Source organism: Mauremys mutica, chromosome 13, assembly GCF_020497125.1.
Source record: "Mauremys mutica isolate MM-2020 ecotype Southern chromosome 13, ASM2049712v1, whole genome shotgun sequence".
Classification (NCBI taxonomy): Eukaryota; Metazoa; Chordata; order Testudines; family Geoemydidae; genus Mauremys; species Mauremys mutica.
The window spans coordinates 58856511-58873111 of record NC_059084.1 but is presented as its reverse complement, the minus strand read 5'-3'; the positions used below and the strand labels follow the sequence as shown (position 1 = coordinate 58873111).

Genomic DNA, 16601 nt, shown 5'->3' with positions numbered 1-16601 from the left:
TCAAAATTCCCCATGTAAGTAGAGAATGGAAGTGGACAATGGATCTTAATGAAAAACAGGGATTGAAAAGAGACCAAAATTTATAGTGATGGGAAAACACTCAAATCACCCCCTGCCAAGACAGATATGGAATTAGATAATGAAATTAATAAAAGAATCCTAGATAAGATGTTAGTTATAGTGATTTGCTATAGGTGGGAACATTACTGCCAAATACATACAGAGAAAAGAACATAGTGGGAACAGCTTCCTGCATGCCCTCACTCGGACTTAAGAAAACTGTACAGCTAACTAATTTTGTATCTCTCTTTATGACTGAGCTAACAGGGATTACACTATCACTAAATCGTGTTTAGATGTGTGACCAGCTGCTGTGGCCCTCCTGTCTGACTCCCTATCAGGGCTTCAGGCAACTTCCAGTGGTGACTCTGAGAGCAGAAATGGTTTCCTAAATGAAATATTACTGCTAACAACAAGAAGACTGGAACTGGATATAACCATTGTAATAGCCTCGATCCAGGTGCAGGCAGGCAAAAAATGCTATTAATCATGAATGAGGTGACCTAGGGATCCCTTTAAGCAAACTGGAATTTAAACACCTAATCAAAAGGTGAGCTAAGAAAAGAATGTTAAGAACTGTGGGCAAATGCAATGAAAGGGAAAAATGCCAAGAAGTTAGTCCAGCAGTTGAAAAACTCGATATAATCCAAGGCCCTGAGAGGAAGAGTGAAGTGGCTCTAAGCGGGGCATTGTGGATTTTATAGTCATTTATTTCTAACTGCCAAGCAGAAAGATGGCTTATGCATAACATGCCAGGCCCGGGAAATGATACAGCCAATCATTTGGGAGTGTAAAGACTGTACCAATGAAATGAGGTTTTCTAGAGAAACTCATTGGCCTTAAAGTAACATTTTTTTCTTTGCCACATCTATCAAGAATACAAGGGAAATGGGTCCAATAAAATTAGCTCTTCTGCAATTCTTTAAGAATACCAGGAAGGGTGGGAGACTAAGTCATGAGCAAGATACAAAGTACAGTGCCTGGCCGTCACAGACTAGGGAAGTGAGTCTGCTATGTCGCAAAACCCAAGTGTCCATGCAACAATGCAGAGCCCTAGCTAGCTGCCATGCCTGCCCTGCTTCTCTGTTCCTGAGCTGCCGGCACATGGAATCCCAGCCCCAACTCTGATACCAGGTATTGACCCTCGGCCCGATTCCTGATTCTGTCTCCGGCTCTGACCCTCAGCTTGACTCTTGACCCTGATACTGACTCTGACCCAGGCTTTAGTTCTGGGATTTCAATCTTCTGCCTCTAGACCTGCCTACCTTCGCCCAGCATCCTGACAGCTAGTCATGAGTCATACATCGTAAACATGAATAGGTATATCCCACATTCTTCACAGGCGGCGAATCTTGAATTGCTAACAGGGCACGCCTGCGGGAGGTCCACCGGAGCCATCTGCTGCCCTCCCGGCGACCGGCAGAGTGCCCCCCGCAGCATGCCGCCCCAAGCACATGCTTGGCGTGCTGGGGCCTTGAGTCGCCCCGATTGCTCCAGCACTCTCATACCCCTGGTTGGAAGGTGATACATAAATGCAAAGCAGGAGCAGTTTAGCACTGGGTGCTCCTGTCTAGTCAGAGTGCAGCTCAAGCTTGAGCTGAACTCATTTCTCGGGGTTTCAGACGAGGTGGGTGAGGTAATACCTTTTATTGGACCAACTTCTGTTGGGGAGAGACAAGTTTTCAAGCTACATGGAGCTGTTCAGGATTTGGCAAACAGGACTCTGGTTCCACTAAGTCTTTCATCCATCTGCAGAAATGGGATTGTCTGGGTAAAGAGACCTGCAGCTACTGAAGGGATGAGCAGGTGCATTTCCATCTGTTTGGAAAATGGGCTTCCCCTTCGATTTACAAACTCATAATGTGCCCTCATATTTGTATTCGCTCTGCATGCTCTTTAATACAGTCCCACTTCAGCCTTTCTCCCACTTGATTAATTTTGCATCTCCAAAGCTTTGTAGCTAACAACGTCCAGTGTGACGTGTACAATGTGACTTGCATAATTGCATCCTTTAAGTCTAATGATCCTATGTGGCAAATATTTGAGATCATGATTAAACACCAGCTTACGTTTTTGGGAGATGCCTGTCCAAAGCGATGGCCTGTAATGTAGTTGCACTGCCCCTTTCTTAGTAGTCAATATATGCTGCTCTCTAGTGGACATTTCTGAAAATAGCTGCCCATATCTCAGCCTTTCAATATACTGCCACCATTTTAGAGTATAACTTTCCCATCCTTGTATTGGCCACTGGAATCTACTGGTCACTAATCAGAATTTCTGACACCGCCCCCACCTCATTTCCTCTCCTCTGTTGCCATCTAGTGTCAATTTCCCAGCATGACCGCCTGTTGCTCTGCTTTCCTGTAGTGGATTCCTGTAGCTGTTTCTTTCCCATTTATGGCTCTTATGTCACCTGGTAGCCATTATTTAGTATAACAGCCCATTTCTCACTCCTTAACTTCTCCTACTTACACACAGTTCATAACATAGCATAGAGGTCCTCTTCTCTTCAGTGCTCTGTCCTCACCCCTTATACACCATTATTTAGCTTAACCTCCTTTTCTACTTCCCTCTGTTGGTCATTTGGCACCATAACATCTCCTTTCTTGCCCTTCCAACTTTGCTGCCCAATGGATAGCAGCCACCGCTGCACCTTTCCCATTGCTCTGCCCTCTAGTGGCGCTAAACAGCATAATCACATCTTTCCTCATTTCTTACCTATTGCCAGGTGTGTGCTGTTCCAAATATATAGCCCCTGGGAACAAAATTGTACCACAGCACGATTGCAACATTAGTGGCTACAACAGCAACTACAACAGCAGTGGTGGCTCTGAGATTTAGCAAATATCAGAGGTGTAGCCGTGTTAGTCTGGATCTGTAAAAAGCGACCGAGTCCTGTGGCACCTTATAGACTAACAGAAGTACTGGAGCATAAGTGTTAGTGGGTGAATACCCACTTCATCAGAGATTTAGCAGGGGTTTCCCCTCAACCCGGTGCATTTCTGTTGCTGTGGGGTCTGTTTCCAATGGAAATGCAGAGACTGAAGCTACCATGACAGAAGCCCAGTGGCTCTCCAGGCTGAGATTCTCAAAGGGTGTCTATCGGAGTTCAGCACCCTACTCCCATTCCCAAGGGATTTGGGTGCGTAACTCCCATTAGGTCCCTTGGAAAATCTTTCCCGCTGTGCTGAAGCCTTACCATTCTCACCAGTGCCCAGCTCCCCTGCCTCCTGGAGCTGACGTGCTCCCAGTCACTGAGCCAGCACTGCCATGTCTGGCATCCCAGGGTTCTGCCTGTTGGTAGGTGCTAGCTGCTTCCTCTGGCGATAGGTCCCTCATGCCCCAAGGAGAGAGCCCTGCATGGAGCAGAGATAAGGCACCTGGGGCAGACAAGACACCATGCCCTGAAAACTACCCCCTTGGGACATGCCCTTGTCACAGTCAGTTTTGGGGATACTCATTGTAACAGGTCTCCTCTCTTTAAATGGCTCTGTGCCGTTGACAGCAGTAGAGCAGCTGGTACCCTGCAGCACCACAGGCTGGGTCTTTTGTCAGCCACCGTTTGACAGACCCGCCCCCAGGAACAGCCTCGGTTCTACGTGTGTCCTGGCAAACTCCCGGCTGGGTCTGGACAGTCCTAGTGCCCCTGGCTTGTGAATCCACCTATTCGTTTGCCCAACCATCCCACCTCCCACAGCCTGGTGAGCCTGGGGCTTCTGCCTTGCCAGAGCTGCTCCCAGCCAGGTATAGCCCAGATAAGAGCTGTGACGATGTTCCTGGAGAAGTGTCCAGAGGTCACCACGGGGGCTTGGCCATTTGTCTCCAGCCTGTGTGAGAGCAAAGAAGGTGGCTGGTTTGCAGAGGGTTATGATGGCAATAAGCACAATTTCCTGGGTGGCAGATTTCCCAGGTTTACGTCCCCATTTATGCTGCACCAAGAGTTAGTATTTTTATTGTCTAAACATCTATTTTGGTCAAAAATAGCTTAATTTACAGATATAAAAATTTGTCTCCACTCCACCTGGTGCCCAGTTTAAAAACTCCATGATGGGAACATGGTTATGGCCTCCTACCTTCCTGGTCCTTCCACTTAGATGGATAGCACTGAGTGAGATTTTCAATGGAGGTTTTCAACTTAATTTTATTGGGGGCTGATTGCTTAAATCACCCAGGCAGCTTGGAAAACCTCATGCTAAGTTATTATCTAGGAGCCTCTGCCTGTATTTGTGAAAATCCTGACTGCTTTGCTCAAGGCTTCCTTGACCTCTCTGTTTCTCAGGCTGTAAATGAGGGGATTTACCAGGGGAGTCAGGACTGTGTAACAAAGAGAGAGCACTTTGTTCAGGTCTCTCAGTGTATTGTGTTTCAGTAGCATGTACACAATGATTATGGTTCCATAGAAAATGGTCACCACAGTAAGGTGGGAGGAGCAGGTGGAAAAGGCCTTCTGCCTCCCGGTGGTGGAAGGGATTCTCAGGATGGTGGCAATGATACACACATAGGACATCAGGGTTAGTAGGAATGGAGGTAGGGTGAATACACAGGCTAGTATGAAATCCAGCAATATGATCAGGTATGTGTCCACGCAGGAGAGTTTTATCAATGGGGTGGATTCACAATAAAAATGGTCAATTTTATTTGGGCCACAGAATATTAACTGTGATATAAATAAGACAAAGATGGTAATAGCCAAAAAGCCATTGAACCATGACCCAGCAACCAATTGGAGGCAAACCCTAGTATTCATCAGAGCTGAGTAGTGCAGGGGTTTACATATCGCTAAATACCGATCATAAGACATTGCCGCTAGGAGATAACATTCCGCACATGCCAGAGAACCAGAGAAATACAGTTGTGTAAGGCAGCCACTGACTGAGATGGTTCTGTTCCCAGTCAGGAAACTGGCCAGCATCCTGGGCAGGATAGTGGAGGTGTAGCAGGTCTCCAAGCAGGAGAAGCTCCCGAGGAAGATGTACATGGGGGTGTGAAGGTGCTGATCAGCCACAACAAGCACAACGATGAGGATGTTTCCAGCCATGGTCGTGATGTATATTACTAGGAACAGCAGGAAGAGAAGAATGTGCAGGTCAGGGAGATCCCCAAATCCCAGGAGGGTGAATTCCGTGATGACTGTTTGATTTCTCCAGTCTGTGTCAGCCATGGGTTGAGTCTGGGAACAATAAAAAAAAACAACCCTGCCATTGAATTGGAAGAACACAGTTAATCATGTCTCATGAATTGATTTCACAAATATTCAGAAAATCCCCTTCTGCTGGTGAGAGGCTGAAATGTTAAGGCTAAATGTAGGCTTCAGAGCAAAGTGCCAGGAGTCTCAGTCTGAGAACAGAACACTGGTATCCATGCCAGAGTTTATGCTCTAGTTAGAGATGGGGGATTAGTGATGACAACATATTTGGGATTTGTACACTACATTTTAATTCAAAAGTGGAGGAGGCATAAAGTATCAAGGGATGAATGGTTAGTTATTCTTGATATATGGTGAATGATTTTAGTGTACAGTGCTGCTACCCCTAATCCCAAATCATGGATGGATGAAACATTTACGAGGTGGAGGAGTTTGAAGTGTCAGGGGGTGGGTGTTTAGTTATTTTAAGAATATTAGTCATTCATTTTTAAAGTACCCTTCTTTGGCCAAGTCGTTTTTTATCACAACACTGCAGATGAGAGTGACTGTACACCCCACCAGGGAGACCTTCACTAAAGGAAGAGTGAAGGTTAATGCATTGTGTGAGTGGTGCAGTAAGGTTAGGGAAACAGTCCCGCATATATCTGGGCAATGCTTTAAGACTACAGAGGCCCTTATTGGAAGACACAATAGAATATTGAAAGCTTTGATTGAGACATCTAGTAAATGAGGATGGAGGGCATTAGTAGAGCCACACCTCTGGAATAAAGAAAAATGTACTGAAGCCGGACGTAATTGTTGTAGAAGACAACATAGTTGCTGTAGTGGATGCCACAGTCCGTCGGGAAGACGAGGCTGGTAGTTTGGAGGTAGCCTACAGGAATAAGGTGGAATAGTACTCTGAGCTGGAAGAGGAAATTTAAGAATTCTGGAGGCAAGGTCATACACTTCTTTGGGTTCATAATTGGGTCATGTGGTAAACGAAGCGAGTTACCGATGCTTTTCTGATTTCCGTATTTTTCTTGGAGCATAAGATTGTTTTTTGCACAAAGAGTTCTAATAGTCCTTAAGTCCTTGCTTCGGTTGCTAATTTGCAACTCACACAATCATGTCAAGCATGCGTCTATCATACCAGGCCTCAATGACCTATAACATATTACATGGATATATGAATCATCGTGTGTGTGTGTATAAGTATATGTATATTGTGTATATCTCGTATACCCCAACAACACCTGCGCAAATGTAGCCAAATGCCTCATCTAATTAGTGATGCACATGAATGGATTAATGAGATTTCCATTGTTTCTACTTACAATCCAGAGAAACCACAGCCAAGGGAATGGGCTTGGCAGAATCAGCAGGGAAAGTGCCTCACCAGGTAAGTGAAAAAACTTATAATGGTAATGGTATTTTATTGGCAGCCTGGATGCCTCCCACTTATTCTACATCTCTCATGTCTCTTCAGTGAAGCTCAACAGGATCATCTTTCCCTGCTGATTCTGCCAAGCCCACTGTATTGAATCAAATGTGTTTGCCAAATTAATGGGCACAATAGCAATTTCATGTCCATTCCGCTTAACTCCCTTAATCAAGTTGTCCAGAATGGACATGTTCTCTACACGTCCAGGAGTGGAGAGAGAACCTTTGTCTATGACATATCTTAACTGCAGTAGTGAATTTTTTAACTAAAATATTAATAGATTATCCAATCCATACAAATCCTATAGGTAAAGCTCTCCAAGAAGATACATAAAAGTTTAGCTAACTTTTCAGGATCCTGAAACTTTGGAATTAAAATAGTCCTGTTTTTCATTAAAAATATTCTGCGATTTGCATATTTGAAAACCAAAGATTATTTTTTTTTGTAATATGAGAATCCAAATATAAAAGGTCCCATTAACCGTAACCCTATCAGGAGCCGAGGCACCAATTCTACAAATAGCTGCAAAGCCTCTCTAACCTCATCAGTAAAGATCGGACTTACCAGTAAATTATTGTCCCGTTTCTCTGCTGTACCACCAGGGCCCATCTTATTTACTATCTCATAACTGGGAGGACTTGGTGCAGAACAAAAGACATTGGCACCACACAATACACCAAACCACAGCCCACTTGGAGAACAGACATGCTCATGAGACAGAAGTGACAAAGGGGGAAAGAAAGGACACAACAGTGTGGCCAATAATTATATCTCCTCCAAGGAGTGACCTGACTATTGCTGTGGTTCTTCTGATAAAGGGGCCATCAATCAGATTCACGCTCACCAAGGGGGACTGTTGGTGGCTCTGTCAAAGCTGCTCAAGTGCCTAACACGTTTACACTCTGGGCAGTGGCTTGGTGCAATCTAAGCTGAGCACTCACAACCAATAAAGGGTTGTACCCTGGGTTTTAACTGTCTGTCCTGAGGTTGGCTAGTCCATTCCTGCACCAACACTAGAAGCTCATACTCACTTCCCAGGGAAGTCATTGAGATGAAGGGCTTAACTAGATTCCAGAAGAGACTAGATATTCCTGCTGGCCATATACAGACCCAGAGTTACCATGATTAATGGCAACAATAGTTTTGGAAGGGATATTAAACCTTGTGTTCTGGGGGTTCCACCAATGTCTAACTATCATAGACCAACATGACGTGTGTGTATGTGGGAGGGGGGGGAGAGATTACCCCACACCTGCTGCTGCAGTGTATTTAAATTTGCCTGTGAAACATCTAGTGCTGACGACTCTTGGAGAAAGACACCCGACAGGATGGCCTTGGGTCTAATCTACTCTGGCAATTCCTGCATTACCATGTTCTCCTCAAGTGATAGAGAAACCCAACATTCCAATTCGTTCCAGAACTGACTCTCTTTCGGTACTTCAGCCTCTGACAGGCTGTTACCTGGAAAACGTTGACCTGGCTTAGGTGACTTTGTAACACTTTTTGGTGAAGATCAATACAAATATATCATTTAGGAGGAGGTTGTCAAATTATCTATGGGACCTAGACATTAATCCTCTCCTGAATAGAAAAACAGGACACCCAGTTCCTAGGTGGCTTTGAAAATCTCAATCTTCACCCCTCTGCAATGTGTATCTTGCTACAACAAGGTTGCATGAAATATTCACAAAGCACCTTCATGCCCTGGTTTGGAAGGTGGTATAGAAATGCAGTCAGGAAGAAGGGGTTCACCTGTAAGCAGAGGACAGCTGAAGCTTCAAGGAATGAGCTTTTATTTCTCAGTGTTTGGCAGCCTGGTGTCTGTTTCCATCACAGAAGTTCTTGGATGTCATCATTCGATAGAAATTGAATAGTCTCAGCAAAGACACATGCATCTATCTGAAGGGACAAGCAGCTGCTGTCATCTGTTAGAACATGCTCTTCCCCTTCTGTTTACACAGTCCAGAGGTCACCTCATATTTGTATCCTTCTCCACGGCAGGCTGTGTCTCCCCTGATTCCACCTCCAGAGGGGCTGAGCCTGGGGAGTTAGTGCTGTATTTTCTGTGCAGACAGTACAAACAACTGTCCTGATGCAACCAGCCTCCCATGCCCAGAGGAATCATCTGTCTGCTCCCTGCTGTATGAGGTCACTGCTGTGCACGGCTGAACTGTAACACCGCACCCATGGAGTGCATGGCCCTTCAGAGAGTGACTCTGCTCAGTAATCTTTGCTCATGTCAGGTGTCCCGCTGCTGTCAATGGAATCATCAGGCAAATGAATCAGGCCTGATTCTTGCCTGCATATTTATACCTGCCTCTGGAAATTTCCACTACATGCATCCAACGAAGTGGGTATTCACCCCCAAAAGCTCATGCTCCAATACGTCTGTTTAGTCTATAAGGTGCCACAGGACTCTTTGCTGAGGCACCTTATAGACTAACAGACGTATTGGAGCTAAGAGGGTTCTGATCTGTCAGGGAAGATTATCTGAAATACAGATTCTTACATTTTTAGCCATGTGGTGAGTCTAGATCAGGAGTAGGCAACCTATGGCACATGTGCCACCTTCGGCACGCAAGCTGATTTTCAGTGGCACTCACAGTGCCCGGGTCCTCTGCATTTTAATTTAATTTTAAATGAAGCTTCTTAAATATTTTTAAAACCTTATTTACTTTACATACAACAATAGTTCAGTTATATATTATAGACTTATAGAAAGACCTTCTAAAACATTAAAATGTATTACTGGCTTGCGAAACCTTAAATTAGAGTGAATAAATGAAGACTCAGCACACCACTTCTGAAAGGTTGCCAACCCCTGGTCTAGATGTCATGGTGATAGGCACACTAATAAATAATAGTGCAATGTCACTTGAGCACCTCACTACCTGTGCTCTCATGTAAATCCCAATCTTCACTTCCATTAATTTCTAATGTGAAATTGGGGTTTCAAGTCCCTTAAGCAACTGAGACTATCAGACCATCCCCCATAGATTTACAGGGACGGAACAAAGTGAAAGTTAGTAAGAAAGAAAGAGAAAATGGAATCAGGCATGAGTTTAAAGGAGTCAACTCATTTTAATGCTTGTTTTGTCTTTTACATTGATTTTATTGTATGGAATTTTCTAACAAAATCGCCTCTCCTCCCATTTCTGCACATGCAACAAGTGAACTTTTGTATACTTGAATGATGAAGGGGAAGGTCCTTCACCTTTCTACCTTGTGTCAGATTTACTTGCTCTGGCTCAGGTGTTAGATCCCCCCTTTCCCAAAGACTAGGGAAATGGCTGGAGCTAGAGACCACTCTGATCCTATCTAAGTGCTTACATGGCCCCTGTGACTACAGCTGGCCAAAAAATTCCTTTGGACAATTTCTTACCTTAAATTCCTCCTCCTCTTTTTTTTTCTAAAAAACCCCCAACATTATCCCAGGGAAAATGCCAGTTCCAATGAAAACGTTTGCTGCTATTCCTGTTCTGGAATGAAATTTTTAATTTTAGACCAGCATTTTGAAATCATTTGGTAAATTTCATTTTGTGTCAAGATGTCATTTCATTTGATTTTAAAACACAAAAACTGAAATGAAATTGCATGTTCAAAATTTTCATTTTCAATCAGTTCAAAACTTGCTGTGAGAAAACAGAAGTTTTCCTCCTGCAAAATTTGGAACAAAGATTTTTTTTTAATGAAAAAATTGTTTTTGACCAGCTCCACCTACTAATGTAGTATTTGAGCAAATCAGATATTAACATATTTATCCACAGTACAGGCTTAGGAGGTAGCAAACCCATTTTACAAATGGGAACCTAAGGCACAGAGAGACTAAAAGACTTGTCAAAGACTGGAAAGTAAGTCTTAGCCAAAATGGTCAGGGATGCAGCCCCATGCTCTGGGTGTCCCTACACCTCTGACTGCCAGCAGATGGGACTGGAGGATGGGGAATGGATCGCTCGGTAATTGCCCTGTTCCGTTCATTCCCTCTGAAGCATCTGACACTGGGCATTGTCAGAGAGAGGATACTGGGTTAGAAGGACCATTAGTCCGACCCAGCGTGGCTGTTCTAAAAAGCAAGGAAATTAACCTGGGTAATTTTGAATCTGTCCTGTCCACTTCCACTCTAGACCAGACCTTGTTTCTAATAAGTGACAAATAAAAAAGTGACCCAATGGCGAAGTGCAAAAATTTGAGATGTGTAAATAGGCTATAGACTCCTTCACTGATTGATTGGAGACATTTCTTGCCTCTCCCTGCCTCAATTTCTCCTAATGTGGCCACAATGAAATTTAACTTTTTCTGTGAAACTATGCAAATAATAAATCTCGGGTGCAATGACACCTACTGGCTGGTGTGTCATTACCATCCTGGTGGCTTTATTCACTCTCCCCACATTTGCATTAACCCAGGCATCCTATGTTTGTATCATTGTCACCATCCTGGTTTGGGGGCCTCGTGCTCCTGGCCTGACCCGGCAGGTGAGATCCTGGTGCCTGTATTGCCTGGGGAACCACAAATAGGGTAACCTGGGTCTGGGCCCCCCTAGGCCGGGGTGGGCCCCTGAGGGCTGACCAGAGGGTTAGAGAGTTACCAGAAGAGGGGGTGTAAGCGTGTGTGCTGGGGCTCGACCCTCCCGAGGGCAGAGGGGAGCCACACTGGCTCACTACACGCAGTCTGCTCCGGGCAGGTCCCCGGTGTTCTTGGGCGACAAACACAGAACCGCAAGGCGAGGGCCCTCTGCCTCAGGGCTGCGCAAACAAATGGGTCAGTAACTTGGCCCAGGCCCTGGACCAAGGCGGGGCAACAACAGTCAGGGCTCAGGCCCTAGGGCAGGGGCTGAGCAATAATACACAGTTCAGGGAAGCTCAGGCCCTCTGGTGCAGGGGCTGAGCAGCAATACACAGTTCAGGGAGCTCAGGCCCTCTGGTGCAGGGGCTGAGCAGCAATACAAGTTAGTGACTAGGCCAAGCCCTGGATCAGGGCGGGGCAACAAACAATCAGGGCTCAGGCCCTTGGGGAAGGCACGGGGAAGCTCCGGGGGCTCCTCGGGGTAGTGGGCGCGGGGAAGCTCCGGCCAGTCTGGGTGGCTGCCCCGGGTCCTGGAGGTTTCCCAGTCTCGAGCTCCTGGCAGCACGTCTGCTCCCTGCGGTGGCTGAGACCTGACTGAGCTCTGGCGGCCGGCTTTTATACTTCCTGTCCTGCCCCTTGACTTCCAGGGGGGCAGGAACAGGTGGCGGTGGCTCTGCCCACTTAGGTGTCTGTAAGCGCGCTCCCTCTGCTGGGCAAGAGGGGAGCCACACCGACTCACTACAGGGGGATAAATCCCAGGGGGTGGGTCTGGTGTCAACATCGCTACAGTGTATGGGCCATATTTCCAAAGGGGATGAGGGGCCTAAAGAAGAGGAGAGGCACTTCTGTAAACCCCGCTCAAGGCCTAGGTGAGTTAGGCACCTGCCTGCCATGGAAAGCGCTATGTCCCTTTTTTTTTTTTAAACTGTGACTAGTATAAACATGAATCTTCCCATGTCTCATCAAGAAATATTTGAAACTCATGAGTCTGGTAGCTTTCAAAAATATTTAATAACCACATGTGGAACTCACTGCTGCATGATAATTTTTTTGTGTCTAAAAATAAAATTTGTTTGCTTTATTGTTTTTAAATGTTCAGAGTTTCAGTTTCATCAGACAATCCATTGAGATCAGAATCAGATGCCTTGTGTCTTGACTGACACTACAGAAAGACGTGTCAAAACCTCTATGTGACACAAGTCAAGTCAAAGGAGTAAATGTAGACTTGCACTACATTCATAGATTGTAATGCCAGAAGGAACATAACATAATAACGACCATACTGGGTCAAACCAAAGGAACATAACATAAGAACGACCATACTGGGTCAGACCAAAGGTCCATCTAGCCCAGTATCCTGTCTTCCATCAGTGACCAATGCCACGTGCCCCAGAGGGAATGAGCAGAACAGGTAATCATCAAGTGATCCATCTCCTATCACCTTTTCCCAGCATCTGGAAAACAGAGGCTAGGGACAGCTTTCCTGGCTACTAGCCATTGATGGATCTACCCTCCATGAATTTATCTAGTTCCTTTTTGAATCCTGTCATAGTCTTGGCCTTCATAACATCCTCTGGCAAAGAGTCCCACAGATTGACTGTGAAGAAATACTTCCTTTTGTTTGTTTTAAACCTGCTGCCATTTAATTTCATTTGGTGACCCCTGGTGCTTGTGTTATGAGAAGGAGTAAATAACACTTCCCTATTCACTTTCTCCACAGCAGTCATGATTTTATAGACCTCAATCATATCTCCCCTTAGTCATCTCTTTTCTGAGCTGCACAGTCCCAGTTTTACTAATCTCTCCTCATACGGAAGCCATTCCATACCCTAATCATTTTTGTTGTCCTTTTCTGAACCTTTTCCAATTCCAGTACATCTTTTTTGTGACCACATCTGCACTCAGTATTCCAGATGTGGGTGCACCATAGATTTATATAGAAGGGACCATTGTGATCACCTTGTCTGACCTCCTGCATAAACACAGGCCAGAGACCTGCCCCAAAATAATTCCTAGAGCAGATCATTTAGAAGTACACCCAATCTTGATTTAAAAATTGTCAGGGATGGGGAATCCACCATGAGCCTTGGTAATTGGTTCCAGTGGTGAGTTAATTACACTCACCACTGAAAAATTGTACTTTATTTCCAGTCTGTTTTTGTGTAAGTCGAGGGAAGAATTCTTCCACCGACTTAGCTACTGCCTCTCACCAATAGACTCTTATTTGATCTATGACCCACTATTCTAAATGTATGGGACCCTGAGTGTCATCTTGGCTGGAGAAGCCCTGTCTGTGCTCTCTAGGCTAAAGCGGTTTGTGAGACTGAGCTGAAAAAACATCTTTAGTAAACAGAATCAGTCTCTCTCACCTCCCACTTCACTCCATTGAACTCAGATGTGGCTTCCACATGATCCAAATGATTGTTTGCATATAATTGTGTGTGTGAAAAGAGTTTTGTTTAAAAGAACAGAGCATATGAAAATGGTTCTTTATTTGTATGTGTGTTGTCTGCAGACCATTCTTTTGGTTTTCTTTTTTCCTTTAAATTAACGATTACATATATGACTTGAGCGATAGAGGATCTGGCTCAAAATGGATGAAAAAAATGTATTTCAGTCTGCCTGGGTAATGATAGAGGAAGAATAAAAAGAATTATTTCCAGTGGGTTTTAGAAACGGACTGCTTCAGCCTTTGTTGTTTGTTCTGTCCATGAAAACTGTGACTCCCCAGACTCGGTAATTAAAAATGCCATTAAGGAGTGGGATCAGGGGAGATCTAGCTTTCTCCTGTAACAGCTACAATTATAAGCAGGTATCTGCAGTTCATAAATAGAGGGGAAAGAGTAAAGAAACCTGCATTTTCCTGATGGGACATAAAGGTACCACATACTCAGTTGGAACATGCTAAGAGTATCCAGCACCCTGAAGAAACATGAGAAGGAAAAACTTGAATGTAGCTACCAAATCCTGAAGAGTCGTGCTCCCAGCGCTGGGGCTCTGATCACACTGGCGCTTTGCAGCGCCGCAACTTGCAGCGCTGGAGGAGGTGTTTTTTCACACCCTGCTGCAGCGCTGCAAATCTGCAAGTGTAGCCAAGACCTCAGGAATCTGTCAAGGACTTTGCTGAAAATATGCTCCTCATCTTAGCAACGGATCTAAGACTTATCACACCTGCCATTATTCGAATAACGCTCCTTCCGATCTGACAGCTGAGGCATTGTCAGTTTCATCCAGAACAATTTACAAACTTGGAACCTAATCTTGTAAACCCTTAATCTTTTGATCGATCCCATTGAAGACAATGGGACTATTTGCATGTCTATGGACCGCTTTTGTGATAAGAGTTTCAGGAGTCTGTTCTGTTCCTGTAAAGGAAGTTGAGTCTCCCATTGAAATGCAGTGTTTAGATACAATACCACAATACAGTTTAGGATACTGTTCTACTTAAAATTTATCTTTTAATAAGTCATACACCTGCTGAAATGGCTCCTCATACAACTCCCATATTCCATATAAACAGACTGAAATACTACATATTTGGGGGGGAGGAGGAAGTGAGCAGTTAAGCATGTCGATATTTGTATATACAAACACCCATTTCATCACTGTACTGGAAAATATAGCTGAACTTAATTTTCTATGGAATTTGAAGAAATTGTTTTCTGTGTTAATCAGTGTGTACCTGAGAAAATTACATCCCTTCTAAGAGAAAAGAATCAGTCCACACATACTGAAAAAAAATCCTTCCAACTGGTGTTCAGAAGAGTGCTACAAGACACATTCATAACCTTATGAGCTGAGGGTGGAGAGGAGACCCTCCCACATTATGACCAGCAAAATAAATAAATAAATAATAATAATAATAATAAAATCTCAAAGAGGCAGAGGTTCACAGATTTGCAAACCTAAAACACTGTGTTATGCTTTAAACCACCTCAGAATATACCAGGTTTATGAACATTAAAAAGTTAACTGCAAAGGAACACTGAAGCCCATTAACCTGAACATGTGCCAGCATGCCTTCACTGACTAAAGGTGCAGTCACACCTGCACAGCTGAAAATTAACCTGGCCCTTTTAGGCTAAATGGAGTCATGTCACTAGCTCCATCTCTGTTCTTACATAACAGATCCCAAAACTCCAGTGGGGCATGGTGCTGTCACATAAGGGCTCAGGTATGTGGTGTGATTTTTCAGAATCTCTTTTGGGAATAGTCATGTATGCGAAATAGCTGGTACTTATGATAATGCTATTTCTATGCATGGATCATCTTGGTATCTGAGGTTATGAATATTAGCTATGCTCACTACATGTTTGCACCTTTTGGTAACGCCCACAAGGTATTTAGTGATCACATGAAGGGACAAGTCAAGTTGAATGGCTCATTAAGGAACCTTAGCTCACAGTGGACACTGGAAAAGACCTGTCTACACCCAATGGATTTCTTCTGAATGTTCAAACTAGAATATGTGTGGGGGTGATGGACATGTAACTTTCCCATGTGACTCCAAACACCATCTTTCACGTTGAGAACAGACTTCCCTTTACTTGGCCCTTGGCAGAAGCTAAAAGGTCCTGGGCTAGAAACATCTCCATTTTGCCTCTTTCCTGCTCTGGCCTCTTTCTTGCTCAGGCCTCTGGACTTTGAACATATACTAATGGGAGCATTCTAACCAAGGGACTGAGGACTTTAAGGAAATCTGGAGCCTTCATGTATGGGGACTGTTGTCCCTTTACTAAAATTCAGTGGGGGTGTTTTGGTTGGCTAGCTCCCAGTACTCAAAGAATGGGGAGAGGCCAATGCTCCAGGTCAGCCTGATGGACAGGGCGGGCAGGCTAATTAGGGAGTCAAGAGGCCAGGGTGGGTCCCATCCTCCGTGTAAGCTGGAATTGCCTGGGTCAGACAGAGTGGGGCCAAGCTAAGGAGAGAGCAGGGTCCCGAGCTGAACTAGGGAACAGAGCCGTGCCAACCAGAGGGGCCAGAAAAGCAGCCCAGGATGCAGGTCAGTGTTGGTAGCAGAGTCACAGAGGCAGCCCACAGAGCAGACCCTGTGCTGGGAGCAGGGCTGCAGCCACAGAGCCAGAGGGGTCAGAGAAGCAGCCCAGGGGCTGGAGGCAGAGCAGCAGCAGCAGTGCTGAGGCCGAGTGGAGCCAGAGCTAGAACAATGGAGCTGGGGCTGGAGCTGGAGCAGTGTGGAGCCTGGTGCAGTGAGCAACTGGGGCCAGCCAAGGGAGGGACCCTGGGCAAAGGGCCCAGCACAGAAACACCCCCCCAGCCAAGGGTCCTTGCAGGCCAGACTGCAAGGAGGATCTTATCCCGACGGGGGGCTGATGCTGGGCAAGTGTCCAATCCACAGCATCCCTGCAGCACAGCCAGGGCCTGAGAAGGAGGCCTGGGACCTACAAG

At 45.1% G+C, this 16601-nt stretch overlaps 1 protein-coding gene across 1 annotated transcript; it reads right to left on the bottom strand.

Moving 5' to 3' along the window:
• Window positions 1–4264: 4264 nt before the first annotated feature.
• LOC123347892 (olfactory receptor 6N1-like) lies at window positions 4265–5223 on the bottom strand. The gene has a single exon (XM_044985078.1). It carries the CDS (start codon window positions 5219–5221, stop codon window positions 4265–4267), a length of 957 nt encoding a protein of 318 aa, XP_044841013.1. The 5' UTR covers window positions 5222–5223.
• Between the last annotated feature and the right edge of the window lie 11378 nt (window positions 5224–16601).